This window comes from Macaca nemestrina, chromosome 5 (genome assembly GCF_043159975.1).
Source record: "Macaca nemestrina isolate mMacNem1 chromosome 5, mMacNem.hap1, whole genome shotgun sequence".
NCBI lineage: Eukaryota > Metazoa > Chordata > Mammalia > Primates > Cercopithecidae > Macaca > Macaca nemestrina.
The window spans coordinates 149,651,989-149,675,586 of NC_092129.1; the positions used below are offsets into that span (position 1 = coordinate 149,651,989).

General features: G+C 51.4%; 1 protein-coding gene across 12 annotated transcripts in view; it reads left to right on the plus strand.

Moving 5' to 3' along the window:
• The window catches only part of LOC105474438 (collagen type XI alpha 2 chain), a 30,563-nt gene extending 21,015 nt beyond the window's left edge, over positions 1 to 9,548 (plus strand). For all 12 annotated transcript variants that reach the window (XM_011729064.3, XM_071097212.1, XM_071097213.1 and 9 more), the window contains 26 exons: positions 177 to 230; positions 474 to 581; positions 720 to 827; positions 968 to 1,021; positions 1,125 to 1,178; positions 1,375 to 1,482; positions 1,682 to 1,735; positions 1,914 to 1,967; positions 2,193 to 2,246; positions 2,409 to 2,462; positions 2,803 to 2,910; positions 3,283 to 3,336; positions 3,531 to 3,584; positions 3,726 to 3,779; positions 4,388 to 4,441; positions 4,707 to 4,814; positions 4,923 to 4,976; positions 5,203 to 5,256; positions 5,494 to 5,601; positions 5,755 to 5,808; positions 6,115 to 6,150; positions 6,339 to 6,392; positions 6,507 to 6,774; positions 7,337 to 7,449; positions 7,802 to 8,008; positions 8,434 to 9,548. In XM_011729064.3, the coding sequence (XP_011727366.2) occupies positions 177 to 230; positions 474 to 581; positions 720 to 827; positions 968 to 1,021; positions 1,125 to 1,178; positions 1,375 to 1,482; positions 1,682 to 1,735; positions 1,914 to 1,967; positions 2,193 to 2,246; positions 2,409 to 2,462; positions 2,803 to 2,910; positions 3,283 to 3,336; positions 3,531 to 3,584; positions 3,726 to 3,779; positions 4,388 to 4,441; positions 4,707 to 4,814; positions 4,923 to 4,976; positions 5,203 to 5,256; positions 5,494 to 5,601; positions 5,755 to 5,808; positions 6,115 to 6,150; positions 6,339 to 6,392; positions 6,507 to 6,774; positions 7,337 to 7,449; positions 7,802 to 8,008; positions 8,434 to 8,574 (2,223 nt within the window). In that variant the 3' untranslated portion in view covers positions 8,575 to 9,548. The remainder of the gene's footprint in view (positions 1 to 176; positions 231 to 473; positions 582 to 719; positions 828 to 967; positions 1,022 to 1,124; positions 1,179 to 1,374; positions 1,483 to 1,681; positions 1,736 to 1,913; positions 1,968 to 2,192; positions 2,247 to 2,408; positions 2,463 to 2,802; positions 2,911 to 3,282; positions 3,337 to 3,530; positions 3,585 to 3,725; positions 3,780 to 4,387; positions 4,442 to 4,706; positions 4,815 to 4,922; positions 4,977 to 5,202; positions 5,257 to 5,493; positions 5,602 to 5,754; positions 5,809 to 6,114; positions 6,151 to 6,338; positions 6,393 to 6,506; positions 6,775 to 7,336; positions 7,450 to 7,801; positions 8,009 to 8,433) is intronic.
• The last annotated feature ends 14,050 nt before the right edge of the window (positions 9,549 to 23,598 follow it).

A 23,598-nucleotide genomic window follows, 5' to 3' on the forward strand; every position in this document is an offset into this window, starting at 1 on the left:
AGTGTGACTCCCAGACCCCTGCCTGTCACAAGCACCAAGCGTCCTGAGTCCCCTCCCTGACCCGGACCCCCTCCATGTCACTCCCCACTTGCATCTTTTGGAACCTGTCTTCCCTCCCCAGCCCTTACCCTTCTCTTTCCATGAAGTCTCATCGTCCCCAAATGTTTGGTTCCTAGGGTGGACCTGGTCTGAAGGGGAATGAAGGTCCGTCTGGCCCCCCTGGCCCTGCAGTGAGTCTGGGGTTCCAGGGGGGAGGTGGTAGAAAGGACCCAGGAAAGGGGTGGGTGAGGAAGGGTAGGAGTGGCATTCCAATACCACCAGGGGCTGTGGGGCTGTGCGGCTGGGCAGAGGCTGTCCAGGGACAGCCAGAATGCGTCTGATTTTGGGATCTTCTGGGAATTTTGGTCTGAGGTTCTCTGGTATGGGCAAACTGGGGTCTCCTTCCTGGGGGTCTGACTCATCTGTTCTCTCAGGGCTCCCCTGGGGAACGAGGTGCAGCAGGATCAGGGGGACCCATTGGTCCGCCAGGACGCCCAGGCCCGCAGGGTCCCCCTGGAGCCGCAGGAGAGAAAGGCGTCCCGGTGAGTGTGGGGGTCCTGGGGAGGGGCTCTGGGGAGGGGTCTGGGAGCCTAGGGTTGATGGGCTATGACAAGTTTCCTGTGGGGTGTTTAAGGGTGAGGGTCACCTCCAGGCTATGACTCCTTCGTCCTGTCCCACAGGGTGAGAAGGGCCCCACTGGCCCGACTGGCCGAGACGGGGTGCAGGGTCCTGTGGGGCTTCCTGGTCCTGCTGGGCCTCCAGGTGTGGCTGGAGAGGATGGAGACAAGGTGAGGGACCCCACAGACCCCTACAATCTTCTCTCCAGATGAGATGGCTGACCTGGGCATGACCCCTGGCCCCTGTCATGTCATCCTTCCCACTCTACCTATCACCTTTCTCTAATATCTTGTCTGTCTTCTCCTCCCAGGGTGAGGTGGGGGACCCTGGACAGAAAGGCACCAAAGGGAACAAGGGTGAACATGTAAGTGTCCATGACCTTGACTTCTGATCTCCTGGCCTTTAACCTCATTCCCACCTGATCTCTCTCCCTGTTTTGGTGTCTCTGACTCTCTTCTCTCACCCAGGGCCCTCCTGGACCCCCTGGACCCATTGGTCCTGTGGGGCAGCCTGGAGCAGCGGTGAGTGACCCCTCCACCCCCACCAAAGGCCCAGCAGCCTCTGGTCCTCCCTCAGCTCCCCCTCTGCCCTTGGGGCTGGGAGTGGGAGCAGGGGCTCTGGGCATGGCACCCAGCTCTGTGTGGTATTTGTGGATAGAGAACACCTGACCCATGACCTATCCCTGTGTCCTTGTCTCTGCTTTCCCTCCACCTGCAGGGAGCAGATGGGGAGCCTGGAGCTCGGGGACCCCAGGGACACTTTGGAGCCAAAGGCGATGAAGGAACAAGAGGATTCAATGGGCCCCCAGGACCCATTGGCCTACAGGTGTGTTGGGGGATAGGGACAGGGGCTGAGAGGTGGGGTCAGGATGGGGTGATGTTTGCCCCAGACCCTGCCAGCAGCCTGCTGATGAGGACTGGTGGGCATGTGGGGTCTGAGGGGAGGGGACTGTGGGGCCTATCTGCCTAGGGTTGTGCTTTGAGTGGGGTGGTCACCTGGGCCCATGTTTTGTATACCTGCACAGGGTTTGCCGGGCCCCTCTGGGGAGAAGGGAGAAACAGGAGATGTGGGTCCTATGGTGAGTGTGACCCCTACTGACCCTAGCCCCCATACTAGTCACCCCTCTCCCTGGCCAGCCCTCACCCCACACCCCACTGCCGACTCCCTGGCCTGGCTGCTCGTCCTCCTCTCTCCACCACTTATGCTCAGCCGTCTCACTTCCCTTCCCCATCTGTGGTGTGTCTCTTTCCCCCCAGGGACCACCTGGCCCCCCAGGACCTCGAGGTCCAGCTGGACCCAATGGCGCTGATGTGAGTCATCTCAGCCCCTGTCCCTTCAGATCAATGTGTCTGGTCCTCTGCCTCCCTTTCCCAGACCATAAACTCTAGTATCGTCTCAGGGGCCAAGAGAAGCCCTTACTCCTGGGAGGCCTCCACTGCCTCACTGCTGTGACCTTGGGCTGCTCATCTGGGACTTTGCCCCTGAAATGGCACCTCCTTCCTAAGCAATGACACCTATTTCTGTTCCTCTTCCAGGGCCCACAAGGCCCCCCGGGAGGTGTTGGGAACCTGGGTCCCCCTGGAGAGAAGGTAACTGGGAAGGGGGTGAACGGAGCAGTCATGGAAGTCGGGGATGAGAGTTGGATTTCTGCCAATTTTGGTTGGGGAGACAAAAGAGAATGAGATGTGGGGAATATCAGAATTGTTTGGCCAGGGAAGGAGAGGAGGTTTTTGACTCTAATCTCTTTGCAGGGGGAACCAGGAGAGTCAGGATCTCCAGGGATCCAGGGCGAGCCAGGTGTCAAGGTGAGTGACAGCTCCAAGGCCCTACTCCCCAATCCCCCTCACCCGCCTCAACCCTGCCTCTAGTTTTTCTGTGACCTCCTTGAGCTGGAACTCCTCTGCAGCAAGAGTCTCTGCTCCCTGCCATCCTCTGTGAGGCCTGATCCCTGGTCTGAGTGAGCCCTTCTTCCCCTTCCTCGAAGGGAAGGGGACCAGGGGATTCCCCTTATAGGCTTGACTTTCTGTGTGTGTCCCATTGTCACTGAGGGGAGTAGGGGATGGCTGAAGGTGTCTCGGAAGCAGAGGCTGCAGCCCTGACCTTCAAGACCCCCTGGGCCATCTGTGTCCTCCGCTTGTTCTGCAGGGTCCACGCGGGGAACGTGGAGAAAAAGGAGAGTCGGGGCAGCCCGGAGAGCCAGGACCACCAGGGCCTAAAGGCCCCACAGGCGATGACGGCCCCAAAGGGAACCCTGTGAGTTTGGGGCGGTGGGGATGGAGTCCTGTCAGGCCCTGTGAACGACAGACCTGGGAATATGGGTGTGTGTGAGGGAGGATCTTGGAGTGTGGGGAGCCCAGGATTCGGGGGGATGCTCTGGAAACGGGGCATCTGGAGGGATGCATGGGGTCTAGGATCCAGAGAGAAAGTGAGAGATGCCCTGCAGTTAACACCCTGAGGCATTATACAACACGCAGTGCACGCGGTGGGGAGAGGGGTGCAGAGGCCTCTTCCTGGGGGGTACGGGTGGACACTGCCTCTAGAGGGCAGTGGCATGTGCCTGTGGGCATCTGTGCTGGGTGGGCTCAGGGAGCTGTGACCCTGACTCTTATTCTCCCTCTGGATCAGGGTCCCGTTGGTTTTCCTGGTGACCCTGGCCCCCCTGGAGAAGGTGGCCCTCGGGTGAGTCTTACTCAGAGAGGGGAAGGGGCAAAAAGGGTGGGGCTTCTATGGGGGGGCCTCTGTGTGGCCGCTGGGCTTGGGTATTGGGAAGCTGGGGTTATGGCAGGGCAGGCAAGGGGATGGAGGATTGACCGTTTTGGGGGTGATGCCAGCCAGGTTGGGGGCCCATCTCTGACCTTGCTTCACCTCTGCAGGGCCAGGATGGTGCTAAGGGTGACCGAGGCGAGGATGGTGAGCCAGGACAGCCTGTGAGTGACTGGTGACCCCACAACCCCCCTGAGCCCAAGCCTCATCCCCTTTACCCCTCTTCTGTGCCCCACTCCTGAGGGGCTGAGGAGTCCCTTGGCTGGAGGATAAACACTCAGCTACCCCAATTCCTCTCTCCCTAGGGATCCCCTGGTCCCACTGGGGAGAATGGACCCCCAGGGCCACTTGGAAAGCGGGTGAGTGAGGTGGACCCCTGAGACCTCGGGAGGCAGTCCCTGGGCTGTGTGGATGCAGGCTGGGCAATGGCAGGTGGGACGGGCGGGGAGGTGCCTGGTGTCTGCATTGCCCTGGCTGGGTGTGTGGGCAGGAGCTGGTGGGTTTAAGGGTGTGCAGTATCTCATTGCCCTGGGCAGAGTGTGCGGGCAGGAACTGGTGGGTTGATTGATGTGTGGTGTCTTGGGCATGTTCGTTCCTGGGTTCTAGTGTGTATGTTCTCACCAGGGGGAGTGGTGGTTACTGACAAAGCAGAATGGAAACTGGAGGAGGGGCTGGCTGGCTTTTCTGTGGGCCAGGGGTGAACGTTTTTAGTTGCTGGGACAGGAGACGGGCCACCAGGTAGGGTGTGGGCAAGTGACTCTTCACAAATGTACAGACTACCCAGTATCTTCACAGCTGTCACAGCTGCATCTGTTCGCACATCTGTGAATCAGCCCTCTGTGTGTGTCCCTGTGTACGCACATGTGTGTGTGTGCGTGTGTATGTGTGTGTCCAGGACAGGGAGGGGAAAGAGTTGAGCCTGGCTGCCCATGGCCTCATGTGCTCTTCCTTCCCGCTCCATCTGCAGGGTCCTGCCGGCTCGCCTGGTCCCGAGGGGCGACAAGGAGGGAAGGGAGCCAAGGTGAGGGAAAGGCCGCCCTGGTGCTGGAGCATCCGCTCCACCTCCCACCCCTCAGATGCCTCTGTCCCCAGATGCCTACCCCATGTCCACCTCTCCCATGTTGGGCCCTTCTGGGGAGAGGCGTTCCCTATACTTGTACCTGTGCTAGGGGCTCCTGGAGTTTGGCCCTTCCTCCCTGCCTCACACCTTCCACCTTGGACCCTCTGCCCCCTGCCCACACCCCACTCCTCTGCCCTTCAGGACATATTCCTTGTGTGTGTTTCAGGGAGATCCTGGTGCTGTAGGTGCCCCGGGGAAGACAGGCCCGGTGGGTCCTGCCGGTCCAGCAGGGAAACCTGGCCCTGATGGTCTGAGGGGGCTCCCAGGCTCAGTGGTAAGTCACCGTAGGGAAGGGCTGGGCCAGGGTGGGAGTGAGGAGCCATGGGAGGAGTGCAGTGTGGGGATGCTCCTCCTGACCCCTGTGGTCCCCTCAAATCTTCAGGGTCAGCAAGGCCGACCTGGAGCTACAGGCCAGGCTGGGCCCCCAGGTCCTGTGGTGAGTGACTGGGATAGGGCTGGGTGAGGGGTGAGGGCGCTGCCCTGGGACAGAGCTGAAGCCCTGGAGGAAGTGGAGACTGTTGGGGAGAACTTGGTCCCACCTCTCCCTTGTGGGCCAGGGGTGAACCTTTTTAGTTGCTGGGACAGGAGACGGGCCACCAGGTAGGGTGTGGGCAAGTGGCTCTTCACAAATGTACAGAGAGTGATTTCCCATCTCTCCACAGGGACCCCCAGGGCTGCCTGGTCTCCGGGGCGATGCTGGAGCCAAGGGAGAGAAGGTGAGTGACAGACACATGGCCAGGTGTCTCTCCCATCACCCTTGACCCTGAAACCTGTGGGACTCGAGTGCCCACTGCTCTGCTTCAGGCCTCCAGCAGCCAGTCCCAGGGGGTCCCTGCTCAGTGAGGGCCACTCACGGACCCTGTGCCCGGCTCCCACTCCGTGTCTTCTTGGCCCTTCTCCCCATCCACATGACTCCTCTTTGCATTCTCTTGACTGCCTGCACCCTTCTCTAGGGCCACCCAGGTCTCATTGGACTGATTGGGCCCCCGGGTGAGCAGGGAGAGAAGGGAGATCGGGGACTTCCTGGGCCTCAGGGCTCCCCTGGGCAGAAGGGCGAGACGGTGAGTAGAGGGCATGGTCCTGGAAGTTGTGGGGGTTGAGAGTGGGGTGGAGAGGGGTGGAGCTGGAGTTGGGACTCAGCTGTGGGTGAGCGAGCAGATGCTCAGGAGGGTGTGGGAGGAGGACCCAGTTGAACCAGACCCTACCCTTCCTAGGGTATCCCAGGAGCATCCGGCCCCATTGGTCCTGGAGGCCCCCCTGGCCTCCCGGTGAGTACTGCCTCTGTTCCTCCACCAAATCCCCTAAACCCCTCTGCTGCCTGCCCATAGCCTCCCAGTGACTTCCACGGAACCACCAGCCTAACAAGCATAGTCCTCAGAGTCCCCCATTTGTCCTGTCACCCCCAGTCCCTCCTCCCCATACCTCCAGGGCTGTGAATGTCCTGGTATCCCCACAGGACTGCTCCTCCTGTAGTAACCCAAGGCTCCTGTGAACTTGGGACCTTGCCTCCCCGCTCCTCTGAGTCCTGACCTTCCCCTGCAGTGACTGTCTCTTTCTTGTTCCTCATTTCACAGGGACCTGCTGGCCCCAAAGGAGCCAAAGGAGCCACAGTGAGTGACCCCCTTCAGCTCTGACCTTTGCCCCACCCCCCTCTGGACTTGATGATGTTTCTCCAGGGCAAATAGACTCCCCCCAAGGAGCCCCTTAATCCCAGCCAGGAGGCTGATTTGATCCTTCTGTGACCTTGATCCATACTTGACCTCTTGACCCCTCCATGACCTCATTTATTCCTTGTCAGGGCCCAGCCGGACCCAAGGGAGAGAAGGGTGTGCAGGGCCCTCCAGGACACCCGGTGAGTGAGGAATGGGGGCTGCTCCCAGGGCCATCCCCTTCTGCTCCATTGCTGCCATACTTCACCCTCACACTAACCTCGTCTCTTGCCCTCTCCATCTGTCCCTGCACCCAGGGTCCCCCGGGCGAGGTGATCCAGCCACTGCCCATCCAGATGCCCAAGAAGACTCGGCGCTCGGTGGATGGAAGCCGCCTGATGCAGGAAGATGAGGCCATACCGACCGGGGGAGCCCCCGGCAGTCCTGGGGGGCTGGAGGAGATCTTTGGCTCACTCGACTCCCTACGGGAGGAGATCGAGCAGATGAGGCGGCCGACGGGGACCCAGGACAGCCCTGCTCGCACCTGCCAGGACCTAAAGCTGTGCCACCCAGAGCTGCCTGATGGTCAGTGCCAGCCTCAGGGTGCACAAACATCTCCCCCACAGCATGGGTACCGAACAAGCAGAATGGATGCTGGGGGAGTCCTGGAGAAGGTGTTGGATTGAGGGTGAGGGCTGAGGGGCTGGGAACTGCAGCTATTTACCAACCAGATCAGAAGTATCCCAATACTTGAGCAACTGACCTGGGTCAGTATGTACCAGTTGGTTATCAGCCCAGTGTCTGCAACAGCAGATAAATATACATCTGTGCACACACCTGTTTGCACCTGAACAGATGAATCTATATGATCGCCTGCAACCACATGTTGTCCCAGTATAAGGCTGTCCATACTCGGACCTCCTCCAGTCAGAGGGTCTGGGGTTACTGTTGGGGGCAGAGGTGTCACATGATGAAAGTGGGCTGCAGCGGTAGGATGGGCTATATTCTAGGGTTCTGGGAGGGAGGAGGACCAGGAGACTAAGAGCATGATGGGGAGGGCTGGGAGGGAAGAGGGAATGTGGGGGCAAAGAGCATCTTGGAGCCTGGACCTGGGTGGCCCTGACCTCCCCTTTCCGTCACCCAACAGGAGAGTACTGGGTCGACCCCAACCAGGGCTGTGCTCGGGATGCCTTCCGAGTTTTCTGCAACTTCACAGCAGGGGGTGAGACCTGTGTGACGCCCAGGGATGATGTCACGCAGGTGAGAGCTGGCCCCTGGCTGCCCCTCCCCTGCCCCATAGTGCATCCCCTCAGGGCCTAGTGGTTTCTGGGTTTTGGTGACAGTCTTCTGGCTATTGCCCCCCATGGAGCCTGCCACCCCTTCTCTACTTCTTAGCTTTTTCTTCGTTTCCTTCTCACCGGTCCTCTGATGTTCACTTTGCCTTTCGTGTACCCCCAGTCTCCTGGCTCCCACTCAGCCCCTCATTTCTTTCCCAGCCCTTGCCTTCCAGCCATTCCCTGCTTATGACTCTGGCTCAGCTGTCCTGGTGCTGTAGATGCTCCTGAGGCCCGTCTCTGTCTCCCCCTGACACCAGCCCTCTCTCTCCTTCCAGTTCTCTTACGTGGACTCAGAGGGTTCCCCAGTGGGTGTGGTCCAGCTCACCTTCCTGCGGCTGCTCAGTGTCTCAGCCCACCAGGACATCTCCTACCCCTGCTCTGGAGCAGCCCGCAACGGTCCCCTGAGACTCCGCGGGGCCAATGAGGATGAGCTGAGCCCGGAGACCAGCCCCTATGTCAAAGAATTCAGAGATGGCTGCCAGGTGGGAATAGGAAGAGCTGGGTGGGGGACTGATCTCAGATTCAGGCTGGAGGAAGGAGGTGGGAAGACCCCTTGGGCAGGGCACCCAGGGAGAGCAGGGAGGAGTCTTGTCCTGCTGGATTGTCGGGGATGCCTGAGGGAGCTCAAAAGCCAGTGAGCAGGGTGGAAAAGATGGAAGCCATCAGGTGAGGGTCATTTGGGTACACATACCAGCGTCACACAAGGTAATGCAGACATGTACACAGACTGGCACATGGCTGCCCAGCAGAGGCACACGGTGGGGAAGAAGCAAGCACACACGCATGGGCACACAGACACTCCCAATCTGTACATCCTGAGTCACCCTGATGTGGCCAAGGTGCTCAGAGGAGAGGTGAGCCTGGGCCCCTACCCAGCTCACCCTTTCTTCCCTGTCTCGCCCTGAAGACACAGCAAGGCCGGACGGTGCTGGAGGTGCGAACGCCTGTGCTGGAGCAGCTGCCGGTGCTGGATGCCTCCTTCTCAGACCTGGGAACCCCACCGAGGCGGGGAGGGGTGCTGCTGGGGCCTGTCTGCTTCATGGGATAGGACCTTCTCTGTCTGATCCTGTCCATCGGAACCAGGCCCACCTGGAATCCCACAACATCAGCTCTGTGCCACCTCCCAAGAGGGCTCCTCACCATCTAGGGAGCCTTGGGCCAGGGCACCGAGAGCCCTTAGTCAGGGGCAGGCCAGGGGAGGGGTGAAGTGGTTGCCCGGACACCCCATGGGAGGAGTGGCATCTGGGGCTCTTGGCCCTCCCACCTGGAGCCTGTGACCCGTTAGAGAGCTGAGACCCTTATTTAAAACTCACCTCCCAATCGCCTCAAACAAATGGAAGAGAAGAGAAAGGACACGGTGTATTTTGTATTTAAAAGTAATTATATTAATTATTTAAAGCGTGGAAAGCAAAATAACAAAAAAGAGAAATGCCCACAAAAATCAGCAGATGTTGGAGATAGGGCTCTCGGGGGTGGGCTCCGGCACCCACATCCTTGTGTCAGGACTTTCCTCAGTGACTGTGTGTGTGGGGTTTCAGGGCTGAACCCTCCCTCCCTCCCACCTCACCTGTCACACCCACTGTGAAAGTTGGAATATGTGGTCTCCCTGGCCTCAGGGCTCTGACTCTGCCAGGGTGGGGCTCTCTAACCCACGGGTGTTGGCTGCCTGGCCCATGTGCACACTGTCTCTTCCACTTGGTCTGGGTCTGGCAGGCACTGCCTGCTACTTGAGGGCCAGGATGCTCCCCCAGGGAAGAAACGGAATAGTGTGGGGTGTGTGCAGGGCTGCATCCAGCAGATGGCTGGAATATTAAAATTCTTCTATATTGGCTGGTAAATTGCCATGGCCCTGAGCCACTGAGTATGTTCATTGCCACCTCTGTCCCTCCCCTGGGAACCCCTCCCCTTCCCTGATCCTGAAATTAAAGGGTTAATGTGTGGCATATGGAAGGGACTCCCAGGACCCTGTGCTCAGTGTCCATGCTGACTGATGGTTAAATAACGTGATTGTTTCCTCCTAGGTGTCTGTGTCACTGCTCGTGTTGTTATTTCAGTCTCCCCCAACACCCATCTGATATTCCCTCTCCCCAGCTAAGTGGTTACCAGAATCGTATGGCTTAATCCAGATACCCTGCAAGCCCTGCCCAGCTGGGGTGTCAGGGCCCAGAGTTTACAAAGCCTGGGTGACTAGCATAAAATTACAAATGACGCCCCAGGGACACCAGGTAGGGGTTTAGGGTCCCTGTGGCCCAAGGTTCTGACACCGGTATGCAGTTGCTTCTGGGTGAGGGCGGGCCTGTGCTCCAGAAGGAGCCTTACATAGCCCAGTCTAATCTCTGTAAATGGGGAGGCTGAGGCCCACTTTCAAGAAGACATTTACTGCATCTGTACCTCTGGTCACCTGATGCCTCCCCATCAGGCTTGTGCTGTGCTGTCATGAAGACCAGGACTGTGGCCAGGCCCTCTACACTCGCATGTAGTCATGTGCACACTCCTTGAGTCTTTGTGTTGGGTGGAGATGCACAGTCCCTGCTGTGTCCCCCGACTCTTGACTGACCCCCACTTTCCTAGCCTCCCTCTCCTGGGCACTCAGAAGCTCTGCTCCCTCCGGGTTAGGTGTCCAAGAAGGCCTCTCTTCCAAGGCTGGCCGCGCAGTCGGGACCCCCTAGCTGGCACCCATGGGGCTTCACATTCCCAAGCAGCATTGCCTGGCTCCTGCCCGTCAGGGCGCTGCATTAAAACGTGTTCCAGGGCCTCATCCCACCTGGGACGCCGCTTCCTCGCGGGCGCCAGGCTCGCGGGTGCGTGCCTTTGTGTCCCGGTTTCGCATCGGCAGCCTCGGGGAGGGCCCGGCGGGGGTGCCCTTCACCCTGAGCCCACGCCCGGGTAGGCTGCGCCCCCGCCCCTCCTCCTCGTACTTCTTCCTCCCAGCGTGTCCCCGACAGCATCGGCTTGGCCGTCCCGGTCCCAACTCATTCTCGATCGCAGGAAGCCCCACGTGGGCGTCTAGAGGGCCACCCTGGCCCGGGCGGATGCGCGGAAAAACCTCTGGAGGATGGAAGCCGCTCCTTGGCGCTGGCGCCTCCGCTTCTGCCGCCCCCTAGAGCCTGCGCTAAGACCGCGGCCCTGCACCGGGTGAGCTGAATAATCCCGGTCCCTCAACGCCTCTCCCTCGTCACCCGCTGAGCCCCCACCAACTCCCCCTGACCCAGGAGGCCAAATGGAGGAAGAAGCCCCAGATCTCATCTGTCAGGGGTCCGGTGGTGGATAGGGTTTCTGGGATCACCTATGCCCTCCATCTCAATATCCAAGGGCCAGGGGCTTCAGACACCCCCTTCCCTCCCTCTCAGGGTCAGATCAAGAGAAGATCAGACCTAAATAGGTGCCCCCATCTGTTTCGCCCGCATCCACTCCCAGCCAAGCTAGGCTGGAACTGAGGTTTCTCTGGAGCTCTTTCTGCAGCTGGAGCCAAACCAATAGAGGTCGCCCCCGGAAAACCAAGAGGACTTTCCCAAAGGTCACGTTTGGTCGGATGCTCTGAGTTCCGAAGGCTTCTCTGCATGGAAACAATGCTATACAGTCACTCGAATAACATTTATATACGGCAGCTAAGTCCCCAGGCCAATCCACAAAAGCCTATTTAATTACACAGTGCTGCCAACCAACCCCATCTAACAGTTTCATGAGGGAGTCTGTGCCGAGTCGCTGTTGAGGAGGCCAGGCCCATAGCCTTCTCTTGGCAGCTAACTTCTTCCTCCCCTCCAGAAAGCTAGGGCCAGGCTTTAAGGAAAGGTGGGAGGGGTTTAAGGTCAGGGCTGTAGAGGCCAGGTTTTGGGGTGGAGCTGGGTGTGAATAGGCCAAGTGCCCAGGCCTCTGGGCCTGTGGGTATTGGTAGCGTCACCATTGGCTGGTGGGCAATGGAGGCTTCTGGATGGGGTTGGAGGAGATAGGGAAGAGAAAGGCAGAGGTTTTAGGGAACTACTTTGGGTTTGATTGGGACAGAACATAAACTTTTGTTGGAGCAGCCAAGTTCTGAAAAGTATTGACTGCCTATGGAAGGAATTGAACTTGAACTCAAAAAGTAAGAGAGAGTCATTGATGGTGTTTGAAAAGGCGAGTGATGTGATGGAACTGTGTGCTGCTTGGTGGCGGAGAAGAGGAGGGTTTGGGATGGGGCGCGCAGGGAGATCATGTTTTTGTTTTTTGAGACAGAGCTCTGTCGCCCAGGCTAGAGTGCAGTGGCACAATCTCAGTTCACTGCAGCCTCTGCCTCCTGGGTTCAAGCAATTCTCCTGCCTCAGCCTGCCGAGTAGCTGGGACTACAGGTGTGCACCGCCACCCCCAGCTAATTTTTGTATTTTTAGTAGAGACAGGGTTTCCTCATGTTGGCCAGGATGGTCTTGATCTCTTGACTTTGTGATCTGCCCGCCTCAACCTCCCAAGTGCTGGGATTACAGGCATGAGCCACTGCGCAGGACATCTTGTATAGACGGAGGGCTGTGGGGTGGGTCCTCTGGCCTGTCACACCCTTGGAGCTGCTTTTCAGCTTTGGGCTTATATTTTTAGCATTTGCAACTTATAATCAAAAAATAACTCGTGAAATAAAAATAACTTACAGACCACTTACATCACTGTACCTGGGAGCGCCACATATCCTAGAGGGCCATGGGCTACACAGAGCTGTTCTTGTCCTCTCTTGGCTGTCTTGCATGCTGAGGTTTGTAGTTTTGAATGAACCAGGGCAGGTAGGGGTGGAGGTGAGATAGAGGAAGGAATGAGTCAAAACAAGGCTCTCAGCCTGGGCAACAATGCAAGATCCCTTCTCTCTCTTTCTCTCTCTGTCTTTCTCTCTCTTTCTCTTTGAGACAGGGTCTCACTCTGTCACTCAGGCTGGAGTGGAGTGGCAAGATCATGGTTCACTGCAGCCTTGACCTCCCTAGTTTCCAGCGATCCTCCCACCTCAGCCTCCCAAGTAGCTGGGTTTCCAGGCGTGTACCAGTAGTTTTTGTAGAGATACGATTTTTCCCCTGTTTCCCAGGCTGGTCTTGAACTCCTGGGCTCAAGCGATCTGCCCATCTTGGCCTCCCAAAGTGCTGAGATTACAGGTATGAGCCACCACGCACGGCCCTTTTTCTCTACAAAAAATAATTTAAAAATTAGCTGGGCATGGTGGCGTGTGCCTGTAGTTGCAGCTACTCAAGAGGCTCAGGCAGGAAGATCGCTTGAGGCCGGGAGTTTGAGGTTGCAGTGAGCTACGCTCCTGCCACTCCACTCCAACCTGGGTGACAGGGAGAGACCCCATCACAAACAAACAGACAAACGAACAAACAAAACCAAGGCTCCCGCTGCCTCAGAAATAAGTTTCTGTGTAGTAAGTGGTGGCCACCTTGTTTTGTGGTTAACCCTTTTTGCTACAAGTTTGGTGTGGTCAGCAGGGGGCATCAGGGCCACACCGGAGCTTCCTTCTGTCAAGCTGCGCGGTTCACAGAGACTGTACGTGTGTAGGCCATAGTTATGTTTCTCAGCTCAAACCTAGAGTAAGCAGAAGTCACCTTGAGTGCTTACGATTGGCCTTCTGTTATCTTTTCTCTCATATTCAGGGCAGTTTCATGGGAACTGGCACTGACAGCAGACTGCCGTCTCAGTAGGGAAGACCTGTCCTGCTAGTCCTTGAATAGAGACCAAGGATATCTACAGGGGCATCTCCTTTAGGGCTCTCCCTACATGGCCAGGATGGTAGAACGAACACAGCTCTTAGCTTCCGTGAGAGCCAGCATATCACCCTGTCTGGCTTTCCCTCAACTGGCAGGAGCAGGTCAATCCGTTTTGTTTACTTTGCTCTGGCCACTTTATTTTTTGAGACAGGGTCTCACTCCCCTTGCCTAGGCTAGCATGCAGTGGTGCGATCATGGCTCACTATAGCCTAGACTTCTCATGCTCAGGTGATTCTGCCACCTCAGCCTCCTGAGTAGCTGGGACCACAGGCGAGTGCACCACGCCCAGCTAATTTTTTGTATTTTCAGTAGAGACAGGATTTCGCCATGTTGTCTAGGCTGGTCTCGAACTCCTGGGCTCAAGCAATCTCCCTGCCTCGACCTAAAGTGTTGGGATTTTCTGGCCTCTCTTTCTGTTAGAAACACCTTACTCTAGGTTGAAGGACTTTTGGTTCCCGAGACATGGATGGTTTTCCAAAGTACAACAGATAAAGGCCACACGGGCTCTATAGTAGCTCAGGTAAAGGTCATGTTCCAGGTCTTCGTCACTTCACCTATAATAAGCTTGGACTCCGGCAGAGCCTCGGGCCAAAGAATGTGGGTAACAGAGATATGTTCCTTGTTGTGTTCACATCTCCCCGGGGCCTGGGCTATATTGTTGAGTTAGGTAATGGGCCTGCTGTCCTCACGAAATAAGGCATACTGGTATTTCTAAAGCTGGGAGAGATTTCTTTTCTTTTTTTTTTTGAGACAGAGTCTTGCTCTGTTGCCCAGGCTGGAGTGCAGCGGTGCAATCTTGGTTCACTGCAAGCTCTGCCTCCCGGGTTTACGCCATTCTCTTGCCTCAGCCTCCCGAGTAGCTGGAACTACAGGTGCCCGCCACCACACCCGGCTAAATTTTTGTATTTTTTTTTAGTAGAGACAGGGTTTCACCGTGTTAGCCAGGATGGTCTCGATCTCCTGACCTTGTGATCTGCCCACCTTGGCCTCCCAAAGTGTTGGGATTACAGGCGTGAGCCACCGCGCCCGGCCAATGCCCCGGCCAATGCTAGGAGAGATTTCTTATAATTCCATTACTTTCCAGTTGTGGTTATTTTTATTAATGCCTGCAGGTTTTCTTTACTTTTAGAGCTGTAAATCTATAGAAACAAACAAACCCCAAACCAGCAAACCTGTTTCAGAGACATTAGGGATAGGGAGAAGATGAGAAATAGCACCCTGTTTGACTGGGGCCCTGGGGAGAGAGGGACTCAGACAAAAGAGTTTGAGTGGCAGGTGGTCTGTTTTGGGTGGGTGGAGCAGACTTAGGGCCAAAGGTGGCACTGATTTTAGCTGGCAGCAGTCCTCTCTGTATTTCTAACTGAGACTTCTCCTTCCTTTAGCTTAGCAGGGATGCTTTGCTTCTGAGTTGCACATTTAACCTCAGCATCAGTTTCTTCACCTGCAAAGTGGGATAATACTTGCTCTGTAAGGGAATAATTCCCCCTTTAGTGACAGCCTTTGCAATGGAAGTGGAGGGGAAGGACCTGACAAGATGTCTTGGTTCCATCTCCATGTCTTAGTTATTGCTGACATGCGGGTGTCTGAGGCATGCTACTGTCCCTTTTACACTTTTGATCTTAGTGCTGTTAAAATTCCCTACTTACTATTATTATTATTATTTTGTTGCAAATAGCAAAATCGGATTCAGAATAGCTTAAGCCCTAGAAGGAACTAATTGTAAAAATATTGGGTTTCTCAGGATTTGAAGACAGAGTTGACTCAGCAGGGAAGAGTGAGAGCAGTTCTGGGGACCTCAGGGGCTCATAGACTTTGTCCCTGGAGTGTGGATACCCACCACTCAGCAGAGCTGCTGTTGACCTCTGTGTCTCTGGGCTCCATGGTTCAGAGTCATGGAGAGACAGTCTGGTTGGCTTAGCTTGGGTCATCTGGCTCCCTGAGAACCAATTTTCTGTGGCTGAGAGCCCAGTGTACCAACAAACAGATATGTAGGATGCCTTTTAGTGGAGGTGGAGGGGCATTGGGGGCACTGTTCCCAGATAATGTGGGATCCTAAGGCCCCCAGAAGGTGTCCGCTCTCTTTCCCTTCTTCGCTTCCGTCTAAACAGACTCCTTTATATGCATTTGACCAGCATGATACAACCAGCCCCTTCATGACCACATTTGCTCTCCCTGCCACTCAGTCTCCTGGATGGGCAACCCAAAGTCACGTTCAGCTGCTGTGGCCATGACTTCTCTTACCTCAGAGGCCGACATCTCTGCCAGTTCCTATTTTGCCACTTTGTGATTCAGCACATAAACTTTCGTGGCCATTATATCCAGGGCTGCATTGCGACTTCTGCGGGCCCTGTGTACTTTTCTAAACAATAAACTCAAAATCATACTTATGACCGTGTTGATATACAGGCAAGTATATTAATATTATATATTAAAATATTTTCTTCAGCCTTAAAGTAATTTTTTTTCTATTTTAAAAGAAATGTAAACATTGCCATGGGCCCCAGGGAGTATTGTGGGCCCTAGGCACTGTGGCTGCTGCACATAATGGATCCATGGGCCCTCCTTGTGTCTTCGTTAAAGATTTTACTGTTTTACTCTTAAAATGCAATCACAATTCTATTACCACATTTTTAATAATCATTCCTGTTGTCATCAAATATCCAGTCAGTGTTCAGATTTCCAAGATTGTTTTGTAGGTTTTGCGTGTGTGTGTGTGTTTGACTCACGATCCAAATAAAGTTGATGGTCTTCTAATTCTTTAAAGATCTACATTTTCCTTTATTTATTTAGAAGTCCTTTTTGTTTACGTTTATTATGGACAAATTTAAGCATATACAAAAGTGGTTTATTATTGCTGTTTTTTTTTTTTTTGGAGAGGGTCTCACTCTGTTGCCCAGATTGGAGCGCGGTGGTGCGCTCAAGCGATGCTCCGGCCTCAGCCTCCCAAGTAGCTGGGACTACAGGCGCCAGCCACCATGCCCGGTTAATTTTTTATTTTTGTAGAGACAGGGTTTTGCCATCTTGTCCAGGCTGGTCTCCAACTTCTGAGCTCAAGCAATCTGCTCGTCTTGGCCTCCCAAAGTATGGAATTACAGGCATGACCCACTGAGCCTTGCCTGTTATTGCTATTTTAAAAAGAATTAATACATATTAAAAATCTTTTTCAGTTCTAATTTTGAATACAGTAAATATCAATAACAATATCATAAGTAAAGCTTTTCAGTGTTTTCAGTACTTTTTAAGAGTATAAAGGGGTTTATACTCTTAAAAAGTTGAGAGATTTTTTTCAAATTGAGATTTAAAAAAATTGGGAATCACTAATCTAGAAGAACTGTTAAAAATAATCACGCCCACATGTGCTCACCCTTAGAGACCTGGATTCAATCCATTTGGGGCCTGAGCGAAGGGACTTGTGAAAAATTTCCCCAAGCGATTCCAAAGTGCAGGCTGAGTTGAGAACCTCTGCTGTAAACTGGAGAGATCCCAGTAAGAAATAAGCAGCTGGGCACAGTGGCTCATGCCTGTAATCCCAGCACTTTGGGAGGCCAAGGCGGGTGGATCACATGACGTCAGGAGTTCGAGACCAGCCTGGTCAACATGGTGAAACCTTGTCTCTACTAAAAATACAAAAAAATTAGCTGGGTGTGGTGGCACATTTATGGCATCCTAGCTACTGGGGAGGCTGAGGCAGGAGAATCACTTGAACCCAGGAGGCGGAGATTGCAGTGAGCCGAGATCATGCCACTGCACTCCAGCCTGGTAGACAGAATGAGACCCTGTCTCAAAAAAAAAAAAAAAAAAAAAAAAGAAGAAAGAAATAAGCAAAGATGGCCGGTTGTGGTGGCTCACACCTGTAATCCCAGCACTTTGAGAGGTTGAGGCAAGCGGATCACCTGAGGTCGGGAGTTTGAGACCAGCCTGACCAACATGGAGAAGCCCCGTCTTTACTAAAAATACAAAATTAGTTGGGCATGGTGGTGCATGCCTGTAATCTCAGCTACTCAGGAGGCTGAGGCAGGAGAATCGCTTGAACTCGGGAGGTAGAGGTTGCGGTGAGCTGAGATCATGCCATTGCACTCCAGCCTGGGCAACAAGAGTAAAACTCTGTCTCAAAAAAAAAAAAAAAAGAAAAAAAAAAAAAAAAAAAAAAAAAAGAAAGAAAGAAATAAGCAAAGGCACAGAGTGGGAAAGGCAAACAAATGCCCTAGATCTGAAAGGGCCTTCTGGAAGCTGCTGCATCCAACAGAAATGCTTGCAAATGCAGGCCTGGACAACCCCAATAACAGGGGCTAAAATAAATAGGAATTCATTTTTCTCACAAGAAATCTGAGGATGACAGCTTCCGGCGTTGGTTTGCTCATCTAATGATGCCATCAAGGTCCCAGACTCTTCATATCTTTACACTCCACCCTCCTACAATGTTACCCTTACATATTTTCTTTGGCTAAACTATAAGTACGTTTTTCATAATAGCTGTTCCATTTACTTCACTATCAAACATGACATTCACCAACAAAGAAAAGATGCATTAGACGTGTTCGATACCCCTTAACTGTAGCAATGTCTGCCACCACTTTGCCGTCTTGAAAGAGACATTTTATGGCTATTGCAAATGCTTTGAAGATACTAAGACTTGTACCTGGCAGCTATAGATGAAATGTGGGAAACTGGGAAGTATAATTGCCACTGAATTGTGTTATTGATTTATTACTGCAAATAAATCTACGCAGGTCCCTTCTGAAATCAAGATGGTCCTGAACTCAACAAATGTCTTATTGACATGCATAACAGTGGCTGGTATTCCTTCTTTATCCTGTTTGTCAGTTTTTGGAATTCACTGATTAGATAAAAATAATCTCACTTGCTCCTTACTAATGAGTTCCACAGAGGGGCATGATGTTGGAAAAGGCACCATGCAAGGCGTGATTACTAAGAAGACAAAGGGCTTGTGGGGGAGCTGTTAGGGAGGGTCCTGAGCCAGGGCTTGGGATAAACATCTCATCATTTTACTGTATTTGATGCTTGGAAGTGACATGCACTTTGCAAACTCCATTTTATGTTTTGATGAGTTTGTGCTTATTTGGCTTGGTTAGGATTAGCTGCAGTTGTGAGAAACAGAAAACCCTGAAAACAACAGTGTCTCCACCAAGATAGAAATTCATTTCTCTCTCACATACTACCCTAGGGCTGGTGTAGTGTTTAAGTGTCAGAGACTTAGGTTCCTTCTCTCTTGTTCTTCCACCAGCCTCAACATAGCTCTTCCCTCTCAGGTCCAATATGACTTCTTGAGTTCCAGCTTTCATGTTTGTATTCCAGTCAGCTGAAGGAGAAAGGGGAAATAAGGACAACCCCTCTTTTTTTTTTTTTTAGAGGGAGTCTTGCTCTGTCGCCCAGGCTGGAGTGCAGTAGTGGATCTCAGCTCACTGCAACCTTCTCCCCTCAGGTTCTAGTGATTCTCCTGCCTCAGCCTCCTGAGAGCTGGGATTACAGGTGCATGCCACCACGCCTGGCTAATTTTTGAATTTTTAGTAGAGACGGAGTTTCACCATGTTGGTCAGGCTGGTCTCAAACTCCTGACCTCAAGTGATCCACCCGCCTTGGCCAGTACCTTTAGGCAAAGCATTATAGCAGGCGTCTAAAAACAAATGGGCTGTTTTGTTTTGCTCGGAAATCTCTCCCAAAGGGATTGTTTTGTTTTTTGATGTATTTGAAGGCTGTTATAAGTATCTAGGGCTTTTGCTCATGGAGTAGCTCCCCCCTTTCCTCGTGAGGCCACCATTAGTTACTTTTCCATATACGTCTGCCTCTGAGGTGTCTGGCAGTATGAGGAGGCCTCTGGCTTTGTTAGTACACCACTAGGATGTTTACAACGTGGATCAAGACTTCTTTTTCTTTTTTTTTTTTTTTTTGAGACAGAGTCTCTCTCTGTCACCCAGGTTGGGGTGCAATGGCACAATCTTGGCTCACTGCAACCTCTGCCTCCCAGGTTCAAGCCATTTTTCTGCCTCAGCCTCCCAAGTAGCTAGGATTACAGGCACCTGCCACCATGTCTGTTGTGGGAAATCAGGAACCCCAAATGGAGGGACCGGCTGGAGCCACAGCAGAGGAACATAAATTGTGAAGATTTCATTTTAATATGGACTTTTATCACTTCCCTAATAATACTCTTATAATTTCTTATGCCTGTCTTTACTTCAGTCTCTGAACATAAATTGTGAAGATTTCATGGACATTTATCAGTTCCCAAGTAATACTCTTACAATTTCTTATGCCTGTCTTAATCTCTTAATCCTATTATCTTCATAAGCTAAGGATGTACGTCACCTCAGGACCACTATTGTACAGATTGATTGTAAAACATGTGTGTTTGAACAATATGAAATCAGTGCACCCTGAAAACGAACAGAATAACAGTGATTTTAGGGAACAAGGAAAGACAACCGTAAGGTCTGACTGCCTGTGGGGTCAGACAAAAACAGCCATATTTTTCTTCTTGCAGAGAGCCTATAAACAGACGTGCAAGGAGGAGAGATATCACTAAATTCTTTTCCTAGCAAGGAATATTGATAATTAATAATCTGGGAGAAGAATTGCATTCCTGGGGCGAGGTCTATAAACGGCCACTCTGGAAGTGTCTGTCTCATGCGGTTGAGATAAGGAGTAAAATACGCCCTGGTCTCCTGCAGTACCCTCAGGCTCACTAGGGTGGGGAAAACCCCACCCTGGTGAATTGGAGGTCAGACTGGTTCTCTGCTCTCAAACCCTGTTTTCTGTTGTTTAAAATGTTTATCAAGACAATACGTGCACAGTAATTCTAATTTTAATTCCTCATCAGTAATTCTAATTTTGCCCTTTGCCTTGTGATCTTTGCTTTGCTGTTTGCCATGTGATCTTTATTGCCCTTTGAAGCATGTGATCTTTGTGACCTACTCCATTTGTACATCTCCTCCCTTTTAAAGTCCTTAATAAAAACCTGCTGGTTTTGCAGCTCAGGTGGACCTCACAGACCTACCGATATGTGATGTCACCCCGGCAGCACAGCTGTAAAATTCTGCTCTTTGTACTCTTTCTCTTTATTTCTCAGACTGGCTGACACTTAGGGAAAATAGAAAGAACCTATGTTGAAATATTGGGGTTGGGTTCCCCCAATACATGCCCAGCTAATTTTTTGTATTTTTCGTAGACACAGGGTTTCACTATGTTGGCCAGGCTGGTCTCGAATTCCTGACCTCAGGTGATCCACCCACCTCAGCCTCCCAAAATGCTGGGATTACAGGCATTAGCCACTGTGCCCAGCCACCTCAAGATGGTTTTAATGGTTAGAAATATCAGCCAATTGAATTTTCAGAGACATATGCCACCTAATTTTGTATTCAATACTTAAGTCATTAAACTCCAGTGGTCTGTATACCTGTTTGGTCTCTAAGACAGTTTGGCCTCTAAGTCTGATAGAACTTTCTGTGATGATGGAAATGTTCTACATTTATGCAATTTAATGTGGTGGCCACTATTCACATGTGGCTACTGAGCACTTGAAACATGGCTAGTTCACTAAAGAACTCAATTAGAAATATAATTTTAATTTTAATTAATTTAAATGGCCACAGGTAGCCAGCTGGCGCTACCATATTAGACAGCACAGCTCTGAGGCATCTTGTTCTCTTAAGGACACACATAATTCAATGAAGAGACCCAAGTTTAATACAGATGTGGGATATGCAGTCTTCAGAATTCAAACATGCCAATTAATTTCTGTTCCTCTTTTTCAAGTAGGGGGTTTCAAGCACAAAGGCTTTTGCCTGGTCTTGGGCAGAATTTTTCTCCCCAAAATTTTACTGAAATTTGTGCTCTTTTATAGTCTGTTCCTTTTAACTCATAAAATTAATAATGGAAGACAGAGGTTTTTGGATGCAATTGCTTTAAAAAAAAAATCAGCTTCAGGCCAGGCACAGTGGCTCACACTTGTAATCCCAGCACTTTGGGAGGCCGAGGCGGGCGGATCTTCTGAGATCAGGAGTTTGAGACCAACCTGGCCAGCATGGTGAAACCCTGTCTCTACTAAAAATACAAAAATTAGCTGGGCATGGTGGTGCACACCTGTAATCCCAGCTACTAGAGGCTGAGGCAGGAAAATCGCTTGAACCTGGGAGGTGGAGGTTGCGGTGAGCTAAGATTGAACCACTGCACTCCAGCCTGGGTGACAGAGTGAGACTCCATCTCAAAAATAAATAAATAAATAAATAAATAAATAAAATAACATAAAATCAGGTTTACTGAGATATAATTTAAATATGGTAAAACTGTAGCTGTACAGTTATTTATGAGTTTTGAAAAAATATTCATTTTGTAACTACTATTACAATCAAAATAATATTTTTATTACCCCAAGAAGTTTCCTCATGGACACGGTTTTTTTCAAGTCACTCCTGGTTAATGTGTCATTAGGGTAATAAAACAATGATAATTCTTGAATTGGATTTAGGCTGTTTAAATTTTGCTCAATGGATTGTACCTCGGGGGTGGGAGAATTTACTCTGGCAACTTAGTAAAGGTTGGTGCTGCCAAGTGAAAGCAGACTGTTGGTGAATATAATTTATTGGGGTTGAAAAGGATACATCAGCCAGATTGATGCATGAATGCTAACCAAGGGTTGATTTAGCAAGATCTTCTACTAAGGAAATAATATGTACAGTGCTAATCACATTTTATTTTTCATAATTGAGTTAAATATTTAAAGTGATTAGAATAGTCACTGCCACTTAATACTACTTCAGAATTAGCGACTTTTCTTCATATTGGTGTAATTCACAATTCGCTTCCAAGCTCCACCTACCTTTTGGCTGGTCAAAATGAGTTGTTAAAGAGTCCCACTGGTGGGATTATGTCAGATTTCTCCAATAATGTTTTCATGATTGTTATTTTACATATTCTCCTAGGGATTTGTCACTATTTCACATTACGTTGTTTTGTGGGGAAGTGGCATTCCAGAGGTTCTTTTTTTTTTTTTTGAGATGGAATCTCGCTCTGTCACCCAGGCTGGAGTGCAGTGGCCGGACCTTAGCTCACTGCAAGCTCCACCTCCCGGGTTTACGCCATTCTCCTGCCTCAGCCTCCCGAGTAGCTGGGACTACAGGTGCCAGCCACCATGCCTGGCTAGTTTTTTGTATTTTTTTTTTTAGTAGAGACGGGGTTTCACCGTGTTAGCCAGGATGGTCTTGATCTCCTCACCTCGTGATCCGCCCGTCTCGGCCTCCTAAAGTGCTGGGATTACAGGCTTGAGCCACCGCGCCCAGCCCCCAGAGGTTCTTAAGAGCTTTTCCAGCTCCCAGAGTTGCAATTGTAAGTTCAGATAACATGCCCAGGGGCAGGAGAAATCACCATAGAAACTTTTTTGGTTCTCTGTATCTCCCATTAATGTTTCATAACCTTCCACCTTGATACTTTCCTCTCCACATACCCTGGTGTTCAAAATAGCCCTTCTTATTAGATTGGGTTTTCCTAATTAAAAGTCACCACTGATGTTATATCCCAAAGTTTCTGGAATTCCTGAACATTGTCCTTTGTCTAAACTGTTTTAACTTGAGTGCAGGGTGCCTCCAGACACAGGTTGGAACAGATCTGGAGGGAAGAACACTGGGGCTGTTTCTCCTGTCGTATGAGAGGATCTGGTTTTAGAGCAAAGCTCTTTAAGCTTGGAGAATGAATCAAAGGTGTGGAAGTGCCCTGTTTCTGTATGTTCTAGGAGAAATGTGTTCTTAACGTTTATAAGCTTTTTGTCTTGGCATTCCCCTTTGGCTCGGTTCCTAGCACTGTTAAATTGCATGAGTTGAGGGGTTGCCAAAACTATTGCTAAATTTGTAGCTTCTGTATCTGCTAAAATTGGACTATTTTTGATGTTTCCTTTAACCTGTTTTGTAATCTTATTAATTTTCTAGTGAGCCCATTGTGCTGTTGGAATTCTGATATCCCCAAATCTAATGAGCCATGACCATACACTTTAGCTCCATTCCCACTGGCTTCTCAAATTCTTTTTCATTTTTCCAATTCTCTAGCACTTTCTCTTATAGGTGATTCTGCCTTAATTTAAAATTAAATGAAAACTTCAGCCCCTTGGTCTCACCAGCTGCTAGCATTTTAAGTGCTCAAGAGCCACCTGTGGCTAGTGGGGGCTCGGTTGGAGAGCTGGATATAGAACATTTCCCTGACAGCAGCACTGCTCAATGTATCGCTCTCTGATGATCACACCCAATTTACAGATACTAGGATGGTCTAACTATGTACACTTTCTTCCAAATGATGTCGAAGGCTTTCTCTCAGTTCGCATCTGTTAACAAATATTTTAGAGTCTTTATGGATCA